Here is a 27,959-nt window from a genome sequence, read left to right as displayed (position 1 = left end):
TCCATCACCCAAAACGCCCCTCACCAAACTGTAAATGCCACCAAATGCGATCGCTGGTAAATGCCGCCCTCCCCATCTAATCGTGTAGTCTTAGCCGTGTCCCCCCTCCCCCCCCCCTTTTTGTTTTCCCTTGGAAAATCGTTGACTTGTACATCGTCACAAGTGCGCGTTCTACAATCAGGAGAAGAAGTATTGGCTCGTCTTTAACTCGGAGACATCGAAATTACCCTTCTCAGGGATCTTGGGGATCTTGAGTGGCAACCAAATGTGGGTGGCTTTCGAGGTAACGACCTTCTTCTTCTTCGCAGTGACCGTCGTTTCGAAGTGGCCAGCATGCATCAACGATTGGGCGTACTCCGGGTTTTCACCAGATGCAATTTCTGTCGTCTTTTCCTCGCCCTCCTCAAGTTCCTGCGCCTTGACGATTGTTTCGACTGGCGGCAGATTTCCAAGACCTACTTCCTCCAAATCCTCGGCGGCAATTGATTCGTGTGCTGCCTCATAAGCCTCAAAAATGCTTGCTGGGGTCTTCAAACTTTTTCCTTTTTCGACATCGGCAGGATCATCAGAACTGAGAAGCTGGAGTCGTTGTCGTTCCTGAAGCAATTCTTGTTGCAGACTGAGCTTAACTGCTTTTCGATGTGCTGCAATTTCTTTATCCACCTGGGTGCCAGGAGGCACCTTAGCAAGATAAAGCGAGCCCTTGTAGCGTGCTTCAAACTCAGAAGCCAGTCGTTCAATGACGTTCTCGCTGTGAATACGGATGAAAGAATCACGAAGTACACGGTTCATCACGTCAACATCTCCCGCATGGGTCCAAAAGGAGTCGTGAACAGCAGCGAACTGGAGACCCAACTCATTGCATTCGAGAGCTGAGAGAAGCATGTGCGTAGCATCCAGCGAATGAATGAAGTTGGGAGGGAAAGCTTGAAGCTGCTTCCGCCGGTTGACGGGGTCCGCTCGATCGGGAACTTGAAGATTGAGGTCTTGCAATGATGTAGAGATGCATCGGGTAGCAGTTTTGCGGTAGGGTTGGACAACCGGTAGGCGTAGCGGCGTCGTCCAAACAATCGTCGATCTGAATTGACTCAAGAGCTCATCTGTCGGTGACATCTTCTTGACTCCTAACTTCTTTTTCTTCGACTTCTCAGTTGCCGAGTCTTTTTGTTCGAGCCTGTCCATCTGCTCAGGGGTCAGGGCTTTGCATACACGGCCAGCACATTCTCCCGAGCCAATACTGAATATCGTGGGCTCCACGAAACATAGTACCGAGAGCTTTGAAGATCTTGACCGCAAGATAAGAGGCCAGTAAGAAGGAAGGAACGCCAGTCTCAGTCTCGATATGAGGATACGCCGCATCCAGTTGTTTCTTCACCTGGGCTCGAGCTCCAATATATGTGACTCCGTAGACATTGGTCATTACCGTTTGCTTCACAACCTTTCGAGTGATCTTGCCATTGACGGCTTTAGCAAGGAAGTTATCCGACTTGATATCCTCAGCTACACTCTCCTTGACGAGGTTGGCCACAGCCGAATACACGTCAGCAGGTCGATCTCCAGGGACAAGATTGACCTGCTGGGCACCCCAAAGATCGCCGCCTAGGGCAGCGTAATGCTGAAGGCCGTTGCAAGTACCATCCTGGTGGACAGGAAGATGTGAGACATATTGGGTTGGATCAGGTAAGTCCATTGCAGCCTTGAGTTCGAAACAAGCTGCCAAGCATTGCCAATTATCCTCGGCTTTCAACCACCAACCATTCCCGTTCAGTGGGTTCGCCACAGAGTCGCGGATGTTTTCCAGGTTATCCATCGCAAATTGTTCGCGTTCAGAGATGCTTGCCTTGTCAAAGCCGAAAACATTGGCCAAGTGAACCTTTAACCATCTCAGGCCACTCTCGCCGAGTGTCTTGCCTTGAGCAAATTGTAGAAGACCACGCGTATTGTCGGCACCCATATGATTCAGGTAAGTTGGAATTGGGTAGGCGCGACCACGAAAATCCATGTTGTGGGGGAATAGAAAGTCTGCTCCTTGAAAGCATTGGCGATTTCAAGTTGAAAATTCATGAAGCATCGTTCCGAATGAAGACCTGATTTCTCGTTTTCAGCGGCTTTGACTGCGCGAATCCATGTTCTTCGTTGCATCGGGTCCTCGTGGGACTCGGGTTCCGCTGGATGTGGGATGTCTGGGTTGAGTGGTGGTATATTCGCAATTCCCTCCCCGCTGTTCCATGCCTGGAGCATGACATCAAAGATCGGCCGGTTAACCTTCCAACCAGTCTTGCCGAGAACATCCAGTCCTTTGCAGACCTGCTCCATGTCACCCCTCTTGATGGCCGCTTCTGCGTAAATCTTTTGGTCGACCTCGCCGTGTTTGACGCGGATGACCGTGGAATGAGAGTTGATAAATCCGCCCTTGTCAAATTTTGTCCATGGCTCGGGTTCTACCAACATGGGCAAATGGCGTGCGAGGAAATCCGCACGAGGTTCGCGCTTCAGAAGATCAGATAGGTATTTGTTGGGTGCAATCATGCCAACCCTCTTTCCTTTTTTGAATACAGCATTATGGGCAAAAGCTGGTTGAACCTGGCTCACCATCTTCTTCGTCTCCGGATGCTCCCGTCGAACTGTGACCTTAGCAGTATCAATGAGAGCCGAGACTAAAGCAGCGCCGAGTTGTGTTTTGACATAGACAGGCCATGTTGCAGTATCAAATTTGGGTGCTTCCACGACGTTTGACTGGTTGGTGGCAGACTCCGCTTCTAGGGGCTGAGATGAAGGTGATGATTCCGCTTCGTCTGGGCTTCGTCGAAGTACGCGCCTCCGAGCGTACTCGGCGGCCTTCAGCTTGTGCTCAAGGGCGCGCTCAGCACCGCGCTGTTGCGATCTGATGTCTTCTTCGACAGCCTTGCCGAGGGTTTGAATGGCCGGTCCTATCAGGGCTCCGTTATCGGCACCCTGTTGGGCAATGATGTTGAGGATACTTAAAATCGTAACGGCAGCCAAACGAGTTGGGGTAGATTGTCTCATAAAAGGGGCGTAGACACACCGCTCCATATCCGCCTGGTTCTTGTTCGGGCGAGTCTCCGACTCCTCGAAGGAGGTGAATTCTTCCTCCAGTTTTGCTTCAAGAGCCACTTGCCAATCATAAAGCTGAGAATTCAAGGCAGTGGTTGATAAAGATGAGTTTCGCCCCATCTTTTTCAAATTATCGTTCTCTTCTCTCCAGCGGCGAATTGCAGCATCAACACAATCACGTTCAAGCCTGGATTGTATCTCACGTTTTTCGTTGTAGGAAAGTCCTGACAAATCCCGTCCTTTGATATCAGAGAAGAAAGATAGCACTTCTTGCAGTGATTTCAGACCAAGGCCCTTTTGGGGCACGGGAAAGTACTTCGGACCCACCGGTTCCAGGTACTGAAGGGTTGTTTGTTGTTGTTGTTGTTGTTGTTGACTCAGCTGCCACTGGGTCATGTGTTAACTCGGACAGGTCTGGTTCTTCCTCCATGGGGAGATCCACGAAAGCGTCCGGATCTATGTTGTGGGTAGTGCACAAGCTCGTAATGGTGGCGAGATCCTGGTCGGATAGAATACTGGAATATGTGAAGACTTCGAGACCAGCATCACCAGGCATCATGCCCATGTAACGATTGACTAGCCGCTCGAGTTTTTCAGGTTCGTAGTTGGAGAGCAGCGAAACCTTCAGCATGGAGGCGATAGTCTCGGCGTTCTGGGGAAGACCCATGGCTCGGATTCGCGTTTCGTACCATGTCCGCATAGACTCGGCCCACTTGAGATTCGGGCGATTGTAGAACTGCTCTATATTGGCATGAAGGAAAACATTATGAAGTCTGATCAATTCGTCCCCCGATAGAACATTCATGTCACCGAAGCGCTTAAGGACAGCCGCAGCGCGGTCCAACTGGTCAACCTGAATACAGGCCTCGAAGACTGACATCATGGAATCGGCTTCGCCTGGAACACCAGCTGGGGATGTGCGCGATCGTGGTAGAGGGTCTTCGGGCTCTGTCACCATCAACGGGTGCGAAGGATCGAATGAGCGCAATTCGTAAAGGAAGCGAGGCAGTGCCGGGGGCGGCGGAGGGTAGGCGGCGGACAATGAGCGGGTTCGGGGATCATCCATGGCCGTGGCTAACAGTCTGCTATCGTGAAGCGAGCCCGGAGTAACAGGCGCGTTGGTTCTCCGTCTCCAAGGGAGTAGATCTGGTCGTGTGACTAAAGGCCGTAGACTCGGCGTCGTAGCGGAAGTCTGGAGCGAGGGACATCTTGAGGACAGCTGGGGTCGTCTCATAGTCTGTGTCCTCGGTAGCGACAGGCTCCCTCAGCCGAAGGTCGCACAAACATTGCGACAAAGTGTACCGGCTGAGATTGGTAGGAAATGTGGGAGGCAAAGGAGCGGCGGCAGACCAAGTTAACTGCGAGCAGGTTGATAGATACCCACGACGGCCTCAGCCCACATTAAACGGAGGATAGATAGTACAATGGAAGAAAAGAGGTAAAGTACAGGTTGCAAGACAACCAACAGTGTCTATGCTCGGCCTTCAACCAAATGAACCCGAGGAGTATTCATCAAATGGGAGGAAGGATGGATAAGGACCAAGGTGAAGGAATAGTTTATCGTGAGAGGCAAAACGACAATTGTAATCGGCTTCGGGGGTCCAGTTTATTTTCAGCCCAAATTTTTCCATCGTTTTGATTGATAAGTGCATAAGTCATGTACTGAAGACTCTAACAAGTTCTGAGCTTAGCGGGGTACGGAATTCGGGCTTCTCATTGGATATAATCTAGAAGAAACAACCCCGCCTCCAGCTCGCTCTGCTTCCATAGGTGGTCGGTACCTACGAGTACAGCTGGGAGACGGGAGCTTTAAGATTTTCCGATAGCGTAGGTATCTGTAAACTAACTGCCCATTTTGTTCATCATTGGATTAGAGCTGGAGGTCTAGACGAGAGCAGTAGAAGGACTGGTTCTCACATCACGATTTCAATTCTTCTTATCTTCTTCCACTGGCAACTCATACCGCTACGCTACGGCATGAGATGATGGCTGCCAGACGTGCACTGGAAGCGGCAGCTTCAGCAGGTTGCTCTCATTGTCGTGCTTCCGTGTTTAAGCTGTTCCTCGCACCAACGTCCCCTTACATTACATCTCAAGCATACACTACCAGGCGTCTCGCTCTCTCGGTTCCAGCTTTGCGCCGCTTTTCCGCGGCGCCTGTTCGTTCATCGTCAAGTGAAGCTGGCAAGCCCCAATCCCCACAGGAAACGGAGCCCGAGATTGCTGAGGATGGTCAAGTGGCAGACTCGCAAGATGCAGAGGTTCCTTGGTATCTCCAGGTAGAGCCACCCACCCATGCGCCAGTGGCTGAACCGCCCCCTTGCCAGAGGTGCCGGCAGATTCACCTGCTATCATCCAGTCGCTGCTGGAATATACAACCGAGGAAATGGGTCTTGAAGAGCTCTCGCTGCTAAACTTGCGGGAGCTTAACCCGCCCGCCGCATTAGGCCCCAACTTGATCATGTTGTTTGGAAACGCACGTAGCGAGCGCCACCTCCACGTCTCTGCAAGCCGCTTGGTGCGCTGGCTACGCTACCAACACAAAGTCCACGCCGATGCCGATGGTTTGCTGGGCCCGAACGAGCGCAAGACCAAGCTCCGGAGAAAAGCCAAGAGGGCGAAGTTCCTGGGCACCATGGGCACCGATGACGCCGATGATGGCATCTCAACTGGTTGGATCTGTGTTAATCTGGGAACCCTTAACCGCAGCAGCGAGGACGTTACTGTTGTTTCCGAGGACGGCCGCGTCGCTGGTTTCGGTGTCCCCAGAAAGGTTCCACAATCGTGGTTCAGATCATGACAGAGGCCCGAAGAGCAGAGCTTGGCCTCGAAACCCTGTGGCAGAGATCAATGGAGAGACAGGCACTTCAAAATTCGCAAAAGGATGCAGCAAATCCGGCTACAGGCATTGCTGCGCCAGGACAGTCTTCAATAACACATCCTCCAACACGACCGCACTTGCCATCCGATCAAACGCCTGGCGCTAACCGTCTTGCTTCAACGCAGTCCAAATCGATGTCTACTTCTTCAACTGTTCACAGCAGCCCAACGACATCTGCCTCTTCGCAGGAAGCCTATCCTAAGGGGCACTTAAAAGAATTATCGAAGCAGCTACGGTATGCCGGAGAGGAGAAGCTTCGCGCTCTTGAGCTACTCCATACTCATGTACATCAGGCTACTTCAGCGGAGATGAAAGATTTGCTGGCTTCTCCTGCGTTCGATCGGTTGTTAGCGTTAGCCATTCAAGATGTACCTTCAGAATACATATGGAGTCTGCGATTGGCTCTAGAGTGTAGGGGCCGTCAGCTCAGACACCCATCGTACTCCGGAATCGACAACATCAGAACCTTGGTAACGCAATACCGCACAGGTGCTATACTGGCCTCGCGAGAGCAATGCCTCGACATTCTCTCTTGTATTTACTCTGCATCTGATGCCGCCTTGCAAGAGAAGAATGCGGCAGCTCTGGATCTTCTCGGCTCGTTGCAACTCCGTGGCCAGAACGTCATCACCAATGACGTCATTGTTGCAATAATTGAGGCCATCTCCATGGATTCAGACGCCGACACAGCAACCATGGCTCTTCAGACACGACTCGAAGTTCTCCTGGTGCAAGCTCGATTGCCTTACATGGGTGAGGATCTGCTGGTTAAGCTCCTCGGCGCATATGCAAGGCAGCAAAACTGGGATCGCTTTTGGGAAGTATGGCGCATGCCGCCCCAATACATGCAGCCGCGGTCAGAATCTCTTTATCTGTACATGTACCGTCTGATGACGAGAACACAATCATCCACCCTTTGCGCCTCGGCGCTTCGTCGTTGTTTCCCGGAGATGCTGAAGGAAAACCCGCCGGTCCAGCCCACTCATGGTGTGCGCGAGGCAGTCCTCGGATGTGTCCGTCTTGCCGATCCTCGAGCAGAAGAGCACGCCGCGACATTGCCAGTTGATTCAGGCAGTCCCTTAACACAAGCATTGGCGAATCGGGAGTTTGTCAAGCTCGTTAGGAGTATCATCCCTTCGATCTAAGTGGCTGCGTACGAGAGCTGCTAGTCGTCCTGGGTGTTTCCGTTTACCCAAATGTACGATGTTTCTAGGAATTATTGCCGTCTCATGGAAAGACATTGAACGGTTGCACGGGTCACATATTCTCGTGCAGTACTCCGAAGGAGGCGCCACTACGGCCTTGTGATGAGATGCTAAAAGTTAACTGTACTTTTACAACGAATGTATATATTATGGCTTGGGACGCCGATGCTCGTCTCTGTCGCTGGAATCATTGTTCTGCAGCTCTAGGCATGTCTGCATGTGAAGCTGATTATTGAGCATCCAGTTCGTTATCTTGCGCACCACAAACGATGTGCGGTGTGCATTGTGTAGCCACATAAAGTAATCAAAGGTGCTGGGGCGCTCTAGCGGATCTAGCGAACGACCCCGTGAAGCTTGGCAACGTGCGGCGCGCGATTGGCTGGCGGGCAAGTGGTGCCTGTCCTAGTGCGCATAGATGGCCCTGACAGGCCTGTTGTGGTAGTTACAATTGCTTGATTGGCCCTGTTTCACAACATAGCCAGCGGCAGTGAAATTGTCTTCCATCTTGTCGATGCAGCTAACGCCAGTGGTGTGGCTCGATCCGTCATGTGCGCATGGCATGGTATAAGTACGATGCTGGGAGGGCTCCTGTCACCTGTTGGACCTTAAAATCTCCCAGGACCACAAGACTACGTCTCCAAACGAACTCTTGTAGCCTTTTTTTGTCGAAATGATCCGCATCCCAGCCAGCAGCAACAACAAGATGCTCCTCTCCGCGGCCACGGCAGCATCCCTTCTGCTCCCTGGCGTTCAAGCCTGGGGCGCCATGGGCCACGAGACGGTGGCGTACGTCGCCACCGACTTTGTTGCCGCGGGCACCTGTACCTACTTCCAGAACCTCATGGCGGATGCCTCCGCCAACTACCTCGCCTCGGTCGCGAGCTGGGCCGACCCGTACGGCCACACCGAGGCCGGCAAGTTCTCGTCCGGCTTCCACTACATCGACGCCCAGGACAGCCCGCCCTCGAGCTGCGGCGTCGACTTCGCGCGCGACTGCGGCGAGGGCGGGTGCATCGTGAGCGCTATCTCGAATTATGTGAGTAGACCCCGGGCTTAGCTGTTCGCTTCGCGTTACTTTTTTACTGGACAGGAAGGGGCGGAGAGAGGAGAGAGAGAGGGTGCGAGCAGACAGAATAGCTGACATGTGGTAGACCAACCGCCTGCTGGACGCGGATTTAGACTCGTCAGAGCGCCAGATGGCTGCCAAGGTATGTATATCTGCTTGAAGTATCCTGGCTTCCGGCAGTGCCTAAGACTATCACTAAATGCCACCCGGTTTTTAGTTTGTTATCCATTTTCTCGGGGACATAGGGCAGCCGCTACATAATGAGAACCTCGAAAAGGGTGGAAATGGGATTCCTGTCGATTATAGCGGCGAGGAAACCAACCTGCACCACGTCTGGGACTCCGAGATCCCCGAGTCTGTCTCGGGTGGCTCCTCCTTGACTTCTGCTAGGTCATGGGCTGCCAATTTGACCATGGGTGCGTTCTCGTCCTTCCTCCCTCTTTCCTAGACCTCAACCTTTGATGAGCACGCAATATGCATGTTTTCGTGTGCTGACTCTCTCTCTCTGCAACCTGATAGCAATCAAGTCTGGCATCTACGAGTCCCAGGCTGCTGGCTGGGTGAGCGATTTAAGCCTTGCGGATGCTCAGAACATCACTCTAGGCTGGGCCACCGAGTCCAATGCCTATGTCTGCTCGACCGTGCTTGAGGGGGGTGTCAGTGCCGTGGAGGATCAGGACTTGGGCGGCGATTACACGACGAGGGGGCAGCCAGTTGTTTCCCTGCAGATCGCAAAACAAGGATACCGCCTAGCAAAGTGGCTCGATGCTATTGCTTCTGCTGTTTAAACCATTTAGTCACAGTGAGTTAGCTTGGGTGGTAACAAAAAGGGGTTGCTATTATTATTATTGACCAAGTACTCGAATTAATAATGACTTGACGTTCCACTATGAAAACCACATCCAAGGCGCTGTCTGTTTTATCTTATAATTACATCTAGTAATCTATAGTATTTACAGTTTAGCATTGACAAGGGATTCGAGGATTCCACGCGGGCCAAAGACAAAACCATGTATTCACGCAAGGGACGAACGGTTGCACTAATACACCCGACAAAGCCACCACTTACCTTACCTTACCTTACCATCTGGGTGCATTTTCCCGATGCCAGTTCCTAGCTGATCGAGCCAGTCCACCGATGCAAGCATGAAGGCGCATCTCTTGCGCCCTCGTGATCGACCCGTGCGCCGCGTTCGCCGGCAAGTGCTCGTCCATCCACTTGCGCAGCTTCCTCTCGGCGCGGCGGTCGCGGTGCGGCCCACAGTTCAGGTCCACACGGCCGCCCTCGGGCAGGGTGAGCGGTATTTGCTGCTCGCGGGGGAGCAGCCAGTTGTACTCGCGGACGCGCAGGAGGCAGCCGCACTTGCGGTAGGTCAGCTTGAAGCGGCAGAGCGGGCAGTCGGGCTCCTTGCCCTCGTCATCGAGGTCGCGCATCCAGCGGTCCAGGCAGTGCGCGCCCAGCATGTGGCCGCAGGGCAGCACGGCCAGGGGCTCGAGCGGCGCGTCCGGGAAGTCGTTGGGCGACACCCGCCGCGGCACGTCGAGGTGGTAGTGGTAGCACGGGCACTCGAGGTCGAGAAGCACGGGCTGGCCGCTCGCGGGGTCGAGGCCCGTGTCGATGTAGGGCGAGATGTCGCGGAACTGCGCCGTGTGGGAGATGATGCGCGCTTGCTGGCGGCCGGGGTCTTGGTAGTGGATGTACATCTGCATCAACAACGGGTGGAGGTTCCCGGGCGGGGGCGCGTACATTGCGGGAATGGAGATGGTTTCAGGTTGCGGCTGGGGCGGCTGGGGCTGCGGCGGCGCCTGGAAAGGTATCTGTGTGGGCTGCGGCTGCGGCAAAGCCACGTTAACTACCTCGGACGATAGAGCGAGATTTGGGCCACGCCTTTCCTCGCGTGGCACTTCCTCGCGTGGAGGAGCGGGTCTTAGCTCACGGAGCCGCCTTCTTGCAGGGGGAGTCTCCTGGAGAGGAATCGGAGTTAACTCACGGAGCCTTCTTGCAGGGGCGGCCTCTTGAAGCGGAATCGGGGTTAGCTCAACCGTAGGAATCGGTGCCGTCTGACGCCAAGAGGCAGATTCCAACCCTTGAGGGATAGCCACGACTGGTCGAGGAGGGTGGGGAGCAGGTGGTGGCGGGGGAGGAGGAACTACAGAGGATGTAGGCGGAGGTGGCGGAGGCTCACTTGCGCTCTGGCTATGGTTGGGTACATGCCCATTTTCTCCTGTTCCAGACATGTTGGTAGCCATTGTCAAAACGTGTCAACGTTTAAGCGTAAGGAACCCTGAGTGTTTGTGTGCTGCGTTTCTACATATGAAAAACAATACGGGCCGTAATCTCTGGCTTTATATCGACCATTTCTCGGGGGACAGACAAAGCGAAATATTTGGCAACAATGGCCCGAAGACATGAGCCGACAATAACAATAGCCATTCATGCCACTCTATCATGTTGACAAGCCGCAGAACAAAGGCCGTTGTTCGTTGCAAATCACATCCAACTAGCAAGCTGTATGTCAATGGAAAGAGATATTGGGGCGTATTTACCAGGAAAGCAATGTATACTCACTTGGCTATGGACATTTGCGGATGGCCTACCTACGCACCCAGTGCCTCGCGTAGCATGGGCGCAATTTGTTTCCGGCTGTTTTTTATGTTCGCTTGAGCCCAGCACCTCCTCCAACGACCCTCTCCATCAACGTCGAGTGTGCCATTGTTCCATGGACTCAAGCCCAGCTCTTCGCTGCGTTGCTTCTCAAATTTCTTAGCTGCTTGGACAGCCTCCTCTGATTGCGCCCATACCAGCATCTCTCTCTTGAATTTTCCATCGTCTGATGATGTCGTCAGCACTGCCATGAGCCCCAAGTCCTTCTCTTTGGCCCATTCGCGTATCCGCTCGGCCAGCGCGTCCTCGCCCCCAGCCTTCTTGGCCAGGAAGGCGAAATCCTGTGGTACCGACGATGTGCCCAGCCGTACACCAGCATCCTCCCACTCCTTGTAATCTTTTCGCAGGATATCGCGTAATGACAAGGACGTGATGTCTTCCTTTAGGTTCGCAACCTCGTCGTGAAATGCCTTTCTCTCGTAGGATGCCGACGAGCCACTTGCGCTTCTGGCGGCAGCAGACTCGGCGCCGCCTTTCAACTTGGACTCAAGAGTACGACGCAGCGTCCGTGTCAAACTTTGTCGTCTTGTCCGCATTCTGGAGGTTGGAAGTGTCGATCAAGATGGGGCCAAGGCCCAGATAGGCCAAGTTGGCATCGACTGCCCGTGCTCCCTCCTCCTCCTCAGACGACGACGTGGCAGACAGCGCGTCCCAGGCATCGCGGCATTGCGCCACGACGAGGCTTGCGCAGCTCCCCCTCTTCTCGATGACGCGCAGCGGGCTGTCCCGGGGCACCTTGGCCTCGTCGGCGTGGTGATCGATGCAGGCCTCGATCTGAGCGCTGTAGAGCTGGGCCAGCTGGCCCGTCAGCGCGTTGTGGTCGACGAGCAGCCAGCGCGTGTCGGCAGGACTCAAGCTCCCGGCTCCTGGCAGCTCGGAAAGGTTGATGACATCATCAGGCGAGGTTCCCGCGCGGCGCAGCACCGAGGTGAACTCGGGGCGCAGGGATAAATCATCTCGCGGGATGTGACAAAGGGGGATGTGCAGTGTATGCGGGGGCGAATGGGTGCGCAGGTAGGCCAGCAGAATGGCCGAGCACAGGGAGTCGAGATCTGAGAGACTAATGTCAGACTCGGTAACATGAGTGGATGTGGTATGAGCCGGGCAGACTTACCGGCCGACTCATTGCCCACGACAAAGGTGAGAGGTGTTTGCCGTTTTGATGGTGGGGCGGTTAGAGCTGTACGGGCTATGGCCAGAAAGGCCTTGACCGATACTCGGGGTGTCATGTCGTACTGCTGCTCCCTTTGTGAGATCTGTACAAAGAAGTCGAACTGCTGAGGTTACCAAATTAAAAGGGATTCGAATTACAGGCTTAGATGATTTGGGGTACTCAGAACGCGTAGGTATACTCAGTGGTTGAGCCGTCCATAGTCCACTAATCGTTAAGCAACCAGATATTGATGAAAGCCCCATCCAGCTCATGCCCCACCAACCTTCACATGAAAACGGGGGTATAACACCGTCACATTTTCTACATAGAAATGCATCTGACCAAGTTCAACTACCTACATGCAGTTTGCGATATCAACTATATCATATCGCAAAACAGTCGAACTGAAAAGAGGAGTTGAGAGGATCACTGACTGCATTATATTTTCAGCTGCCTCAACATTACCTACTCGGACCTTGCAGGCATGATCTGATTGCAAACACCAAACCATTATATCAGAAACCGTATACATGTTAGGTAATAGGTGCTTCAATCATATGCACGTCCATCCATCCTTTTGTCATTGTTCACTCACATGTAAGAAGTCGTTTTGATCTTCGTTTTGCCATCTGCTGCTTTACTCCATTGATCTCCGAAGTGCCTTCTGCTTTCCATCTTCCTGTGAGCTGGCAGGACGGATATAAATCTTTCCCCGGTCCTCGCCCGGGGAAAAGCGACTGATCGGTAAGATTCGTACATTCACCTACATTGGGAACATTTGCTGTCCTAGCCGATTGTGCTTCGTTGCTCCGGCAATAATTTGCGACCGGCTCGGCGCCTCCTACATATAACACATCATTGTCGCTAAAGAAGAGGACCAATCATTATGTTACACTCAAATAAACATAGTCCATACATGTGAGTGGATGAATGATTATCAGTACCCCATATTCGGTTATGCTGTCAGGTGACATTATACGACCACTGGCTGTCTTTGAAAAGCCGAATGCTGTCAGACAGGAAAGCATGGTGCGGTTGCGTATATAGTGCAACCTTCATGGGAATCTCACCCAATCATATTTACCGGAGCTATGCATGTATTGCACCGGTGGTTCGTCTTAGTTTCCGGATATGGCGATGATTAGTACTTCGGTAGTATTATATGCATCTCCCAGAGCCCAAGGTGCGGAGTTCGTATGGCCTTGTCTTGGGGTCATATCATATATCCACTTCGCACTCTTTAAAGCAGAGAGTCGCGGCCGTCAAGACTCTTCTGGGAACTCATCTCTCATTCTGAAACTACCGTAGCAAGCTATAGCTTACACTCGCCTATCATGATGGATCTTTGGTTTCTTCCCGTGCTTGTAGCACTGTGTTACATGCTCAGGCAGCTGCTGCGAATCGGTAAGTAAATTTCGGGCCTCACTCCTCCCTATCCCAGTCTTATTTGAGGGTTGAAGAGGCAGCTCATGGTAGAACTACTGACATGACCTTCTGCTGCATACCAATTGCTACCTCGAAGAGCAACACATGCTAACGTCGAGAGTCGATAGGCCGCAGGCCTCCAGGTTACCCTCCAGGGCCTCCTACTATACCGTTACTTGGGAATCTACACCTTATGCCCAAAGAGAATCCACATTTACAAATGAAGAAATGGGCAGAAGAATATGGGTTAGGCCAAGATATACAATGCTGGTCTGTAGGCTTGGCTAATAGTTGGCAGGCCGGTTTTCTCCTTGATGCTTGGAACCTCCGCCACGATTGTACTCAGCTCCGACCGAGCTATCAAAGACTTGCTCGACAAGCGAGGGAGCATCTACAATTCCCGTCCAGACTTGTACATTGCGAGGATTGTTAGCAACAACCATCGAATGCTCTTTATGGTATGCTGTCTCGCCCCATCCAACGCCAGTGCGAAGCGACTGACATTAGACACAGCATGGAGATCGATGGAGAGTGATCCACAAGCTCTTCCATGTCGTATTGAATGTCCGAGCCGCCAAGGCTTATGTGCCGTACCAGGACCTTGAGGCCAAGCGGTTGATGTGCGGCCTTTTGGATGAACCGGATTTATGGGTTGATCACGTTCGCCGCTTCACCACCTCTCTCGTGTCGCAAATGATCTATGGTTTCCGAACATCCAGTATCCACGATCCAAACCTGAAGCACCTATATAACGTCGTTGACGAATTTGTGCCAACTGTGGGTTCTACCGGGTCTGCTTTACTTGATTTCTATCCAATCCTGAGGAAGCTGCCGGACTCGCTTCTTCCAGCAAGTAGGAAGGCCAAAATCCAGCACGCAAATGAGAAGGAGCTATTCTTTGGTCACTGGACCGAGTGTAAGCGGAGAATCAACAACAAAACCTCATTGGTATGGCCCGCCCGTATATGTCGCCCATCACTAGTATGATTGCTTACTATTTGTCACAGCCATGTTTCGGTATCGACGTCTTCAATGCTCAGAAAGGGGGTGACTTCTCGGACGATGAAGCTGCTTACGTTGCCGCCACTATTCTCGAGGCCGGCTATGATACCACAGCCAATACTGTAATGGGATTCGTTCAGGCAATGATACTATACCCGGACGAGCAAAAAACAGCCCAGGAAGAACTTGATCGTGTGTGTGGTGGAAGGATGCCTACGATCGACGACGCGCCAGATTTGCCATACATCCGAGCCATTCTTAAGGAGACCCTGCGCTGGATGCCCACAGCTATTCTGGGGGTACCACATTGCGCTATGAGAGACGACGAGTACATGGGTTACAAGATACCGAAGAATGCTTCGATCGTAACGAACGTGTGGTAAGCTGCATCCTTTTGAGAAATGCCTGCTGTTATTTCGAGCGGTTTGTCTAAGATCCTATTCATAGGGGCATTCACCGAGATCCCAAGCGCTACGCTCACCCTGACGTGTTCGACCCTACGCGCTATCTGGGCGACGACCAGATTGCCGCCGAGGCCGCCGCCAACCCCGATGTGTCGAAAAGAGACCATTTCGTATTTGGGTCCGGACGCCGTATCTGTGTGGGCATGCACACCGCTGAGCGCTCCCTGTTTCTCTGCATGTCCAGGATCCTCTGGGCACTGCTTGTCGAGAAAGTTGTCGCCCCTGACGGCAGCGAGATCACGCCGGACCCTTCGAAGCTGTCACAGGGGTTCTTGGTTCACCCCGAACCGTTCCCCGTGAAGCTGACGCCGCGGAGTGCCGAACACGCGCAGACCATCCGAGAGGAGTGGAAGCACTGCGAGACATTGCTCGATGCTAATCAGCAGTGGAAAGCGGTCCCCGAGGGAATGAAGTTCTCGACTTTGGCTTCCGAATAAGACGCCAAGTCGGATGAAATGAGATGGGCCTCGAGTAGGGAAGGAGAACAATTTGGAAGACTGGGGTTGGTTATTGATGGCTAAGCCCACACCCTGAGAACGCTCAACACGTACGTGGATTAAACACTAGGTGATTATAAGACTTTCATGGCTACCCTGATAGGTACTAGTCTAACGATTGACCATCAAGGGCTTTGTATACCTGTGCAGAGTAATGAACTCATGCAGCCTTCGACTTGATCTCCATGGACAAAACCCAGAAGATGAATCGCCGGTTTCCGTTTGGTGATCGGCTCTTTTGGTGATCGGCTCTCTTGTAAGGCACACGTTGACCATGTGTCTGTGTATATGGTGGCCACCGCGAGAAAATGCCCGGTTGAAGCATTGGTTTCTATCTGACTGCAGTTCCCCATTAGTTAGGTTTGCTAAAGGATTCATCTCGCAACACTCGGCAATCTGGAACCAAGAAGGCATTCTTTACTCGATCTCGACTCCAAGACTCCGCCCGTAGCGTTGCAGAGAATAATGCGACCTAACTTGATTAACATAGTGCCACACCACGGCAAGAAAAGTCTCCCTATTGGTGCGACTAGCCCGGCCATCCCCTTGCAACTTGATCAATACTCCGTACTGCGCCAACTGCCAATCTCGATATGTTCTAAATTCCTAACGGCTCCGCCATGGTCGTAACATGGAAGAGCTTCGTTCTCAGCGTAGTAGTCGGCTCGTTCCCTGTAACCACTATAAAGGGTAACGGACGGTGGTGAGCCGTTCCCTGCCAAGACGTCAACCTGCATTTCCCCGCGAATAAACCAATTCCGTCCTTAGAGAGAATCATACACTGTGACAACATGAGCCGACGATGGCTTGCCACCCCGGTTTAGCTTGACACCCGTTTTTTTAGAAGGGATGATGCGTATAAGAATCAAGCACGTCTCCCTAACGAGTATAATATATTTGAAGGTGGTTATTCCAGGCCGCATTATCACGGACTGGACTGAATCCTGAAATGGCCCCCACTTTGATCAGAGTCGCTATCGCCACTTTGTTGGCCTTGGTTCCCCTCACACAGGCGCAATGGGATGCTTCACGATTTGCTTGGTATAGCAGTGATGCCGGCGACGACTTCGCATCTACCCTCCCCATTGGAAATGGCCGACTTGGCGCTGCCATCTACGGCACGGGTGACGAGAAGATCTCTCTCAACGAGAACTCCATTTGGAGCGGACCGTGGCAGGATCGTGCCAACCGGAACTCCAAGAATGCCTTGAACACCATCCGCTCTCAACTTATGAGCGGCGACATCACTGGAGCTGGCCAAGCAGTCCTTCAGAACAGTATGTTGGTCCTGTATATATTCTCCCTATGATCCCATTGTGTGTGTATCTGGTTGCTGACGATTGTTAAGTGGCTGGTAACCCTAACTCGTGCCAGCAATACAATCCTCTGGGTGATATGACAATCTCTTTTGGGCATGGCAACGGAAGAAACAACCTGCTTCGGTATTTTGATACATACCAGGGCACGGCATTTGTTACGTACAACTACAATAACGTCAACTATACGTAAGCTGTCTTTCTGCCCCCATAGTTTTTTTTCTTTTTTCTGTTACTGACTCTCTATAATAGACGTGAATATATCGGAAGCTGTCCTCATGGCGTGATAGCGATGAGAATGAATGCTAGCGAGGCCGGGCAGCTGAATGTGAAAGTTACTATGTCCCGAGGTCAATACACCACCTCACAGACGGCTTCGACTTCAAATGATGCAGCCTCGGTGATCCTGAGCGGCAACAGTGGCCAGTCTTCCGGCGCAATCACCTTCAAATCTGAAGCACGAATCGTAAACACTGGAGGTATGTTACTTCTGCTTTCTCCAGCAACATCTAAAGATACTGATGAGTGAGCCCCCCTTTATTAGGAAGCGTCAGCAGCGACGGTAGATCAATAATAGTTACCGGCGCCACAACGGTGGACATTTTCTTTGACGCTCGAACATCGTACCGCTACTCCAGCCAGAGCGCGTGGGAGTCTGCCCTGAAGACCAGCCTAGACGCAGCGACCAAAGCTGGGTATGCTGCCGTGCGCGAAGCCTCTATCAAAGACAATACTGCCCTGACCGGAAGGGTCAGCCTCAACCTGGGGTCTTCGGGCTCTGCTGGCAATTCGGATACCAAAACTCGTCTATCCAACTACAAGCGTAACGCCAATGCCGACCCTCAGATGGCTACTCTGATGTTCAACTTCGGACGTCATCTCCTAGTAGCTTCGTCCAGAGACACGGGTAATCTGTCACTTCCAGCCAATCTCCAAGGTCTCTGGAACAAGGACTTCTCTCCCTCTTGGGGAAGGTGAGTTACAGTTCGCCTTCCACATTGCATTGAAGCCAATCACTGACTTTTAATAAATCTGTAGCAAGTACACCGTAAGTAAAATACTGCCATGGATATGTGTGTTTGGTCCACCTGCTGACCATACCACAGATTAACATAAACACCGAGATGAACTACTGGCCGGCAGAGGTGACCAACCTGCAGGAGACGCATAAGCCCCTGTTTGACCTCATTAGGGTGGCCAAGACGCGCGGCCAGACTATGGCCAATGTTATGTACGACTGCAACAACGGCGGCTTCGTGCTCCATCACAACATCGACCTCTGGGGGGACGCGGCCCCCGTCGACTACGGCACGCCCTACACCATGTGGCCGATGGGCTCCGCCTGGCTCGCGCTCCACACCATGGAGCACTACCGCTTCACGGGCGACAAGGGGTTCCTCCGGGACGAGGCCTGGCCGATCCTGCAGAGCGCGGCGCAGTTCTACTACTGCTACATGTTCGACTGGAACGACTTCAAGACGACGGGCCCCACCCTCTCGCCCGAGAACCCCTTCGTCGTCCCCGGCGACATGCGCACCGGCGGCCGGACCGAGGGCGTCGACATCAGCGTCCAGATGGACAACTCGCTGCTGACGGAGCTCTTCACCGCCGTCATCCAGACGTGCGAGGCCCTCGGGCTGGCCGGGAACGACTGCGCCAACGCCCGCACCTACCTGTCCCAGATCCGCCCGCCGGCCGTCGGCTCCTACGGCCAGATGCTCGAGTGGCGGCGCGAGTACGGCGAGGGCGAGCCGGGCCACCGGCACATGTCGGCCATCTGGGGCCTGTACCCGGGCTCGCACTTCGCGCCGCTCAACGCGTCCGACTGGGCGGCGGCCGCGCGCAAGCTCGTCGACCACCGCATGCAGACCGGGTCGGGCAGCACGGGCTGGAGCCGCACGTGGGTCATGAACCTGTACGCGCGGCTCCTGGACGGCGCCAAGGTCTGGGAGAGCGCCGTCGCGTTCCTGCAGCGCTATCCCTCGCCCAACCTCTGGAACACCGACAGCGGGCCCGGGTCCCCTTTCCAGATCGACGGCAACTTCGGCTTCACGTCCGCCGTCGCCGAGATGCTGCTGCAGAGCCACAACGTCGTCCACCTCCTGCCCGCGCTGCCCTCTGCCGTCGGCACCGGCTCCGTCACGGGCCTCGTGGCCCGCGGCGGTTTTGTGGTGGACATGGCCTGGTCCGGCGGCAAGCTGACTCGCGCGACGGTGACCTCGCGCATCGGCGGCACGTTGGCGCTGCGTCTGGCCGATGGCTCTCCGTTCTCAGTCAACGGGACTGCGTATAGCGAACCCCTTTCGACGACAGCGGGTGAAGTCTTTGAGATCACCCCTTAGTGCACCTCAGCTGTGTCCTGGTAGTAATGCCGATTGTATTGAAGCGAACTTGACTTTATTCTGGTGGCCTATGGTCAATAATGAAATGTTGGAAGCGTCTCAACGGTGACCAGGAGGGAGATTTGTATATTTGGTACCGGGGCGATTGATCCAGTGCAGACCTAGACCCTGTTCAATATACGAATGTCGTCTTTGCAACGTCTTTTGCCGGGGCAGTGTGAATCTGGTATATATATATCATTCGACTGGGCTTGAGCCCGCCCTGTTGTATATAAGTGCCTCTACTAGCAACCGTCTATTTAGGAATTACGTGCTTGCCCGTTTCTTCGACCTCTAGCGTCATCCCTACTCCTATCCATGTCTCAAGGTCATCACCGCTCAGTCCCTTGTCGAAAAGGGGAATCGACTGCATGCCCAAGCACCCCTTAAGTGGAGCGCCTTCGTCGACATTGCGCACTTTACGCAAGGTCCGGTCTGGCTCCGAAGGATGGCGCGTGCCGTCTGCGGGATCAACGTTGGGCAACTTGCAGCGCGTTGTGCGACAAGCGATATGGAACCGCACCGGGTTGTAGAGTCCAGAGCTGCCGGATTTGAGGCAGATCTTCTTCCAGGTTTCTTCTTCATATGCAGGGGCGCCGGAAACTATTGCGGCCGTAGGTCAGATATTACAGCTTTAGAACGAACCCCTCCATTTCATTGATCGCAAACACTTACGGATTATGTTGGGTCTGAACCTCAGGACATCCAACGTTTTTAGTCCGGCATCTTTGAGTATCTCGGAGCTGAACTGTTGAACGCTGTTGAGATTTTGAATATTCACAGGGTACTAATATTATGCGTGTTAGCCTTTAAATTCGCCATGGAATAATACCTCCAGGTGGCGACTTACCGCATCCTGGAAACCCGTGACTGACTGGCAGCCTGCGGTCTCTTTACTAGGCGCGCACGCATGTACCTCCCTCAATGCCGCGGGATCGAGCCGGAACAGACCCAGCCTATTGCTGACGCCCAGGTAGAGGCGCAGCTCTTCTGAAAGGTCCTTCTCCATGTTGAGCGCGCGGACGCGCTCCTTCCAGATCCGGACATTCTCGTGCGTGTAGCCCCGCTCCTCGATCTCCTGCTCCGACGGGAAGTCCACCGGCAAGAGCACCTCGCGCTGCGGTTCCGCCCGCAGCCCGCCGGCCAGCTTGGCAGCCATGGCCTCGAGCCAGCCGCGCCAGCCACGCTCGCGCCAGGGGAAGCGCAGGATCATCCAGGTCTCGCGCGTGGACTTGAGGTTCAGGCCCTGGCGGCGCAGCTTCATCTCGTCGGGGAGCCAGAGCTCGACGACGACGGTGGCGAGGCGCGCGAACTGGCGCTGCGTGATGAAGTCCCAGCATTCTTCTTCTTCCTCCTTGCCGTCCTTGCCCCCCTTGCCACTGCCACTACCGTCCGCCGCCACTGGGGCGGGAAACGGGCTCCGCAGCTGCGCGAACGTGTAGATGCGGTCGTGCTGCAGGCCGTGCGGCAGCACCTTGCTCTTGCCCAGCTCGATGCCCCGGCACGACTTGACCGGGTAGATGACGAGGCTCTGGATGGCGGCCGGCTGCCCGTCGCGCGCGGCGTGCGCCGCTGCCGCGTGCTGCTTCTTCAGGTTGCTCTTGGCGGCGCCCAGGCCCGCTAGCGAGTGCGTCTGCACCAGGGCATCGCTCTTTTGCAGTGGCACGGGCGGCAGGATGAGGACAATGGGTATGAGGAAAGCCAGGATGGTCATTCCCAGCATGAAAACGCCATTGGCATCCAGGTTCAGGCCCTCGAGATCTATTAGTCCGGCCATGGTTGGAGATGCCGGGTGGTCCGCTGACGGAAGTTTCGAGATGTTGAAATAAAAGGAGATTGCTTGAGAAATCACGAAAATTGGCAGACGGTTGATGTGATCATTATCAATTGACACGTATATAGAAACCTCGTCGGTTGTGAGTTTTATTATGTTTCTGTTCTGATGTTGGATGACACGACTCGCTAGGCAGAGGGCGAAGATGCGACTCTGAAACGCCCCTTCCACACACAGGAGGTCGAGGTTTTGCTCCACTCATGTGCCAACTCCTGAACACCGTCGTCCGACCACGTCTGACAATGGCCAGTCACGTGACGATTTCGACTGTCTTCCATCGATGGCAGAAACAGAAAGTGCCCAGGTATCCGGGTTATTTGTTTTGTTTGGAAACCCCAGGTGAGGCGAATGATCTATCAACGGCAATCGCAGCGATGCCGCCACCCGGTTGTCTCCTCGGGGTTTTCTTTTGTTGCTTTGGCCAAAGTCAATCAATGCTAGTAGTACACCGGTGTTGAGCTAGGCACTAAAGGCCGCTACTACGGTATCAGGCATAAGTTTTCCCCCCCCTTGTCAAGTACCGATGATCCACCGCCAAGGAGGCACCATACTAATTACAGTATAGCGTACTTGGGCTCAGAGAATCAGTACTTCTTTTCATTCTTTTGGAAAATGACGCGTTCCTCAATTACGATACGCAGTACGATACGATGGGTACGAAGCACCTTACGAACGACGACCGCCAACGTATCCGAACCCTTTATTCTGAGGGTAATAAAACGAAAGCCGAGATTCACGATATTACTGGATTTTCTATCGACCAGATTAAGACTACTATTAAGGCTCCTTCGAGCAATGTAGCGAAGAGGTCTGGCCGACCTCGGGTCCTTTCCCGTAAGCAAGAAAAAGAACTCGTTTCTTTCGTGACTAGCTCTAAAGAAGGACGCAAAGCCTCGTTCCTCCAACTCTCCGTTATCCTCTTCCAGTCCCTCTTTAGAGTATACGTTATACGATCTACCCTCCGTCGACTTGGATTCAAACGATATACTGCCCCTCAAAAACCACCAATATCCGAAACCAACCGACAGAAACGCCTGGCCTGGGCCCTCGAACATAAGGACTGGACCCCAAAACAATGGGCTCGAGTCCTTTAGACCGACGAGACCTGGATTACGGGAGGACACCATCGGAAACAGTACGTTACCCGAAGACCGGGAGAGGAATGGGATCCAACCTGTATTATCGAGCGATACCAACGAAAGCACGGCTGGATGTTCTGGGGCTGTTTTTCGGGCCTCGGAAAAGGACCTGGTATATTCTGGGAAAAGGATTGGGGTTCTATTACTGTCGAGACATTGATCCTATACAATTCCAATCATCCATGGCTGGATACAACTTTGTTAACAACAGCTCGGGGACCAGCTGATTCTAATGTAGGATGGTGCGCCAGCTCATTCTGCCAGTGGTACGATTCTAGATCTACAGGAAAGAGGTATCCAAATTATCCAATGGCCACCTTATTCCCCTGATTTAAATCCAATAGAGATGTGTTGGAATTGGATGAAGGATTATTTTGAAGATAAGTACGGTCTTATCGAGAAGCCTTCGTATGACCGGCTTCGGATTTGGGTTAAGGAGGCCTGGGATGAATTACCGGATGATTATTTACAGTCACTTTTACAATCTATGCCCGAGAGATGTATGGCTGTAATCGAGGCCAATGGAATGCATACGAAATACTAATAAAATGTATCAGGAGGGGATGCCAAGGTTTTGGCCCGTGCATGGATGGGTCATAGTACAAGTAGAAAAGGGAAACTTACCCCTAACACCATAGTACGGGTTTTTTAGCTTAGGCCTTATTAAGGGGTGAGCTGCGAAAACGGGGGAAAAGAAAAGTCATGACATGATTGGCGCGCATCACAAGAGTCGAGATTTTCGAGATTCAGCTCTCTACGTCTTCGATCAATGGCAAATACGGGACCTCCGAAATGCAACAAATTGGTAGTTCGTTCTGGTCCAGAGACGGGAAGCGTCATTCTGACATTATTTCTGGATTCGGTCTGTCCCGCCGGGTATTGTTTTGGACGGTGACCCGCGGTGCCGCAACCCGTTCAGCCTGAGCCGGTAGACTCGTGGAATTGTGTATTGTCATCCGCTAGGTTGGTAAACTGACCGCCGGTTTGGAGATTCTTGGGTTGCAGCCTGTCCATTTCGATCGAGGGGAAGGGACCGGTCGGCAACCCGCCCGCCTGCACCTTGGGAAACATGGCGGCGATGTATGTTGTCATGTCCTAATCCAGCACTGGATACGACGTCTGGCAACTTATGAGCGTCTTGGTGACACCCTACCAACCTTCCTAGAGCCAAATAGTCAGGGCGACCCGTTGGGCGGCCAGCTCGACTGCCTTTTCGAGCTCAGAAAGGCCCAAGATGGGGGGAATCCATCCGGGACGTACGTGGTTGCGTGGTATTTAGGGATATTAATTCTGGTAGCCCGGCCTGCCTGCCGCCACCCATAGCAAGCGTCCGGCTTATGGTAGGTTGCATTGGATCATCTCGATCTGCATGCAGTAATTGAACGAAATCCATCGAGTATCTCAACGGCCATGTCTCAGCTTGATGAACACCCAACATGACACCGTATACCTAAACAACACGACAGTCATTGTCAAGCATTCTTCGCACTTCAAATATGAAGAGCAGCTACACTACATCGCAACATGGAAGCTGAAGCTGAAGGCAATGGTGTGGTCGGGTCAATTACATCGATTGGGATCTGGCAGATACGGGCAGTAGTAGTGCGGAGTAGTTGTCGTGGGTCAGGGGAGCACTCACAGGCAGGCAGGTAACATGCTCATGGTCAGGTTAAGTTGCTAATAGTTATTTTCCGGATGCAACCAAAGCAACGTGAGAGACAAAGAGCATCGCCCAGAGGGAGAGGGAGAGTAACAGAGAAAGAGAGAGAGAGCCATCCTTTGGTATCTTCCGACTGGTTGATGATGCTTGTTTCCCAACGGACATATCGGCGCGGCTGGCACTCCGAACTAATGTCAGGCCTCTGCATAGACCGAACAATTACCAGGAAATTGTGCTTTGACCTCTTCATACATACATATCAAGCAGGGTATGTGATGGGCATGGTGTGCTATCGTTACAATGCTTCGACGGAACCAGAAAGTCCCACGAGCGGCACGCCCAATCGTGACAATAACGGCCTGCAGGTCCTGATTAGCTGCCCAGGATTCCCTCTCCCGTGTTACCAAGATTGTCGATAATGACAGTGTTATAGCCTACCGACCCTGCCGCTCAGCATGCGGAATGAACAACGACTCCTGCCTAACCTACTCACGTACATTGCTGCATGTAGTACGGTACGAGTAATGCTAAAGTCGTCGGCGGCGGAAATCTGCCGCTATCCCGGCACATATCCAGCTTTCTCTCGGTACTTTGCTGGCTCCGAAGTCTAGTGGTAGCTCGGCGCCGTTTCTTCACGGCCCATCCATGGGCCCTTCTTTATGACATGATATCTACTAGCTGGAAAAGAAAGGATTGTGCAGGCCCACCCTCACCCAGTCAAATTCTAAAGTTACCTCTCAAGAAACCAAGTATCTACGCGCAAATAGGTGTGTAGTCTGCTTGGTCCTCTTCCAATTGCGACAAATGCGCCGAGTCCCGATGTCAGAGGCTGAAGGGGTTGCGCCGCTACGTCTCGGCCGTGATTTGCGCGACCCAAACGGCTGGTCTGGACAGAACTAATAATAGACATGCTATCGGTCCCGTTATTACAAAGGTGTTTTTTCAGGCCTGTCTCCATACAGAAGGAGGCAGGGAGTATGCATACTGCTCGGATCATGTACTTTCCCTTTCCCTGTGCTGCACACTGCACGTTTGGGGACTGTTCTAGCCATAATCTTTTTCTTGAGAGTGCGCATGGTGGATGGTGGAGTAGTGAGCTGCAAGCCCAGAATCCACCCCTCCAACGAACTCCGAGGACAGGACAGGTAGGCAAGGCAGTAGGATGTAGGCTTACGATACACAAAACAAAAACACAGCGAATTACTGGCAACTACAAGGTAGGTACAATCCTACCACTAGTTTAGGTTTGCTGTGGATAATCCCTTACTATTGGATGTGTGATGTATGGTATGGATGCTTGCTTGCATGTGTGTATCATACCTTTTTTTCTTGGTTCATAGTATCTTCTGTGTGCCAGCCCCTATCAAGCCATCCTAATACATGCTAATCTTTGCTGACATTTTCACCTCAAATATGTTTCAGATATCGGGGGTCACAAAGCGGAAAGTGTGACGAGCGGCCTGTAGCCCAGACACGCTCTGGGATCATCGGGCAGGGGGCAGGGGACAGGGTGAGGGCCGAACGGAGCCCCCTCTTTTCTCCGTTTCTCGTTTTCCCTCCCCCATCTCAGAACCCAGCTGTCAAAATCTACATAGAGATCGCCCTGAGCATGTCCTGCTAGTACGTGCAGTAGTCTCTTGTAGCGGTCACCGTGGGATTTGGGTTGGAGGGTAATTTCCCGAGTCTCTTGGACTTCTCTTGGACTTGTCCTCGACTTCTGGAGGCCGGCGATATTGACTCGGCCAGATCGACGGCAGCACGGCGGTCGCCCGTTACAATGGGACCGAATCTACACAAGAGTCACCTGCTAGAACAACCAAGCCAGAATACCTAGCAGATAGCATAGAGGCATATACTCGTAACGGGTCATTGGAAGGGGGAGGCAGCAAGCAGGAGACACACTACTGTAGGTGACCAAACCCAATGCACAAGCTCGAACAGTCGGAGTTGGTCAACCCCACACTTCAAGACTTGCATGGGCGTCGTAGTAGCAGCAGGGTCGTACTCCTTACCTACAGCATGTAGGCAGGTATGTAAATCACACCTTCACTTGAGATGGCGTTCGGATCCATAGGACCGGGAATCTGTTCCGCTCTTGCGTGTTGTTTTTCTGCCGTTCTTGTTCAGTCCATGCCCGTATGAGCGTACCGTACAGCGGCTTTATCATGGATGCCTACATGTGACCTATGGTCTTCCCATTTCTTTTCTGCTTGCATCCATGAAAGGCATGTATCTGCCGTCACACCTCATGCATATTTCTGCGCCAGACTAGGTTTACCTGGCTGAGGATGTACTGTATGTAGGGAGTAAAATGAGATTGGATCATCGAAATGGCTGGCAACAGTAAGACGTAACTTAGGTACTTGCCTACCAATGTGGTAGCTCGCCATGATCCGCAAGCAGCGTTGTATGTGGATGTAACCCACGGTGGTTAATTCGGTCGGTAAGAGCCGCAGAAAACAAGAGACGGAATTCACCGTGTTGAACAACGACACTATAAGATACTAGCCTTGGACATACTACGTCGTGCATGCTGAGGTATGCCCAGAAAACGCCCCTCAGGAACATGTTTCCAGGGCTGCCTAGATGCTGTTTCTTCGTTCTTTGCATAGTCGCATGAAGAGAGCCGAGACAACCAATGATTGTCTCCCAACAAAACAGTAGCCTTATCGTACGACAACGCATAGACGTCAGCCATGTGCGCGGCCAAAGATGGATTGCCGGGTCAGCAACAATCTTCATACTAGGTTAAACAGCTATAATATCCAATAGAAAAGGGCATTTTTCTGTGACCGGTGAACCATTATTGTCGGGGACCTCGACCAGACGCTAGAAGATACGAGTCGACTTAGGAGATACCGGGCGAGATGCTGAACGCTCGGGGGTTCGAGAAATACTTCCGCAACCACAGGCTAACTATAGAAAGGAATCAATGCCTGATTCAAGATGAGCATTCTGACGCGAAACAACCGCGTCTGTCTAAAAGCACTGGGAATACGGATATGGAAAGCCAAGACATTTGAGGGGATGACAGTCCCACGTGTGGACACTGGAGAAAGTGGCTGATATTCCATCCATGATGTAGTGGAGTCTAGGAGTTCGGTGTTCCAGCGCTTTGGCGTCAACACTTTTCCTTCTTTCGTTCCTTCGCTTTTTCTGGGGCGGTTAAACCATGACGTCCTACTTGTCCTCTTCATTTTGTGCACCAACCGGCTGCGTCACTGCGAGAACCCGATGCACCTGCAAGGATTCGGGCTCATCAGATGCTTGATGCGCTATCCACCGTCCCATGCCGCGAAGGTTCTCCCCTCTCGTGTACAAAAGTAGTCAGGGCGCGCAAAGAATCTGTCAATCTGCTGATGAGACTGCAAGACGCTATCCGGGTCTGCAAATTCAGCGCCCCCGCTACCTGGCATGGGTTTGTATTATGCCAGTAGCTGCAGTTTCTGTTTGTTGATGGCGCTCGCACAGAATAGGCGCCGTTGAAAAAGCACTAAATTTGGCCGAGAGACGGGTGTCTCGTGCGTCGAATTGGCTTGTGAGCGGTTCGTCCCATGTATCGGACGGCCCTTTCAGCGCCGTCTATTCTGGGAAAACGGGTTTCGTATCTATTGCCAGGAACATTATTCTATGTTGTACTGAGTGAAGTCCTCGAACAAGCCCTTGCCTCTCATTCGTGGGAGGTTTATGTACAGTCTGTATGTATGCTATAAGCGTATAGGTAGGCAATGAAATCTTCCCTCCTTTCAGTGGCACCCTGCCGGCCAACCCTTGTAAAAGATCGATCTACCAGACGCAAGTACGTCGTGCTATCTAGGTACCTTATCCATCGACTCCGGGCTGGGTTATCCCATCCCACTGTCCATCCAGCCCTGGCTTGGACCCAGAGCCAGCCTCGATGCGTTCTCGTCCTCTGGGATGGCTTTGCTTTGCTTTTCGTGATCGTCTCTCATCTCCCATCACTAATGCGTTTAGTAAGATCTCATTCAGCAGCTGCTTATAAGTTAGTCTCTGGTGGTGCACGGATGATCATGCAAGCTGCACGCCTCATTGTGTATGTATGCATGTTAGGTACTGTACGCATTAGCCCGTAGAGAACCCCCAAGTGGGTTTGGGTTATTAGCTGCAACTCGGCGTATGTATGTAGCACCATGATATACTGACAGAACATGACTGTACTCAGTTGTCCTGATTCT

The 27,959-nt window shown here is 52.7% G+C and overlaps 9 protein-coding genes across 9 annotated transcripts; 5 read left to right on the top strand and 4 right to left on the bottom strand.

The window, feature by feature from the left end:
* Nucleotides 1-177: 177 nt before the first annotated feature.
* On the bottom strand, nucleotides 178-4,141 carry PG994_000333 (DNA-directed RNA polymerase; the record flags this gene model as incomplete). The annotated part of the gene is made up of 4 exons (XM_066851742.1): nucleotides 178-1,199; nucleotides 1,270-2,022; nucleotides 2,088-3,344; nucleotides 3,403-4,141. The coding sequence occupies 4 exons, from the start codon at nucleotides 4,139-4,141 to the stop codon at nucleotides 178-180; spliced, it is 3,771 nt and encodes a 1,256-aa protein (XP_066722374.1).
* Nucleotides 4,142-5,057: 916 nt separating this feature from the next.
* PG994_000332 (ATPase synthesis protein 25- mitochondrial) lies at nucleotides 5,058-7,101 on the top strand (the record flags this gene model as incomplete). Its single annotated transcript, XM_066851741.1, has 3 exons — nucleotides 5,058-5,354; nucleotides 5,435-5,848; nucleotides 5,959-7,101. 3 exons carry the CDS (start codon nucleotides 5,058-5,060, stop codon nucleotides 7,099-7,101), a joined length of 1,854 nt encoding a protein of 617 aa, XP_066722373.1.
* A 730-nt stretch (nucleotides 7,102-7,831) lies between these two features.
* PG994_000331 (S1 p1 nuclease) lies at nucleotides 7,832-9,015 on the top strand (the record flags this gene model as incomplete). Its single annotated transcript, XM_066851740.1, has 4 exons — nucleotides 7,832-8,197; nucleotides 8,313-8,369; nucleotides 8,445-8,643; nucleotides 8,747-9,015. 4 exons carry the CDS (start codon nucleotides 7,832-7,834, stop codon nucleotides 9,013-9,015), a joined length of 891 nt encoding a protein of 296 aa, XP_066722372.1.
* A 292-nt stretch (nucleotides 9,016-9,307) lies between these two features.
* PG994_000330 (RING/U-box) lies at nucleotides 9,308-9,976 on the bottom strand (the record flags this gene model as incomplete). Its single annotated transcript, XM_066851739.1, has 1 exon — nucleotides 9,308-9,976. The coding sequence occupies one exon, from the start codon at nucleotides 9,974-9,976 to the stop codon at nucleotides 9,308-9,310; it is 669 nt and encodes a 222-aa protein (XP_066722371.1).
* Nucleotides 9,977-10,825: 849 nt separating this feature from the next.
* Nucleotides 10,826-12,121, bottom strand: PG994_000329 (uncharacterized protein; the record flags this gene model as incomplete). The annotated part of the gene is made up of 3 exons (XM_066851738.1): nucleotides 10,826-11,336; nucleotides 11,392-11,944; nucleotides 12,007-12,121. 3 exons carry the CDS (start codon nucleotides 12,119-12,121, stop codon nucleotides 10,826-10,828), a joined length of 1,179 nt encoding a protein of 392 aa, XP_066722370.1.
* A 1,261-nt stretch (nucleotides 12,122-13,382) lies between these two features.
* Nucleotides 13,383-15,373, top strand: PG994_000328 (cytochrome P450; the record flags this gene model as incomplete). The annotated part of the gene is made up of 6 exons (XM_066851737.1): nucleotides 13,383-13,449; nucleotides 13,614-13,716; nucleotides 13,769-13,928; nucleotides 13,984-14,418; nucleotides 14,478-14,851; nucleotides 14,920-15,373. 6 exons carry the CDS (start codon nucleotides 13,383-13,385, stop codon nucleotides 15,371-15,373), a joined length of 1,593 nt encoding a protein of 530 aa, XP_066722369.1.
* A 1,009-nt stretch (nucleotides 15,374-16,382) lies between these two features.
* PG994_000327 (alpha-L-fucosidase 2 precursor) lies at nucleotides 16,383-19,091 on the top strand (the record flags this gene model as incomplete). Its single annotated transcript, XM_066851736.1, has 6 exons — nucleotides 16,383-16,710; nucleotides 16,782-16,938; nucleotides 17,002-17,228; nucleotides 17,294-17,723; nucleotides 17,788-17,797; nucleotides 17,856-19,091. The coding sequence occupies 6 exons, from the start codon at nucleotides 16,383-16,385 to the stop codon at nucleotides 19,089-19,091; spliced, it is 2,388 nt and encodes a 795-aa protein (XP_066722368.1).
* A 295-nt stretch (nucleotides 19,092-19,386) lies between these two features.
* PG994_000326 (MOSC domain-containing protein) lies at nucleotides 19,387-20,907 on the bottom strand (the record flags this gene model as incomplete). Its single annotated transcript, XM_066851735.1, has 3 exons — nucleotides 19,387-19,733; nucleotides 19,806-19,917; nucleotides 19,981-20,907. The coding sequence occupies 3 exons, from the start codon at nucleotides 20,905-20,907 to the stop codon at nucleotides 19,387-19,389; spliced, it is 1,386 nt and encodes a 461-aa protein (XP_066722367.1).
* A 707-nt stretch (nucleotides 20,908-21,614) lies between these two features.
* On the top strand, nucleotides 21,615-22,058 carry PG994_000325 (transposable element tc1 transposase; the record flags this gene model as incomplete). Its single annotated transcript, XM_066851734.1, has 1 exon — nucleotides 21,615-22,058. One exon carries the CDS (start codon nucleotides 21,615-21,617, stop codon nucleotides 22,056-22,058), a length of 444 nt encoding a protein of 147 aa, XP_066722366.1.
* Between the last annotated feature and the right edge of the window lie 5,901 nt (nucleotides 22,059-27,959).

This window comes from Apiospora phragmitis, assembly GCF_038363925.1.
Source record: "Apiospora phragmitis strain CBS 135458 chromosome Unknown utg000001l:1.0-2902119.0:1.0-2906034.0, whole genome shotgun sequence".
Taxonomy (NCBI): Eukaryota; Fungi; Ascomycota; class Sordariomycetes; order Amphisphaeriales; family Apiosporaceae; genus Apiospora; species Apiospora phragmitis.
Note: the sequence above shows the minus strand (reverse complement) of the source record. Positions and strands in the feature narration are given on the sequence as shown.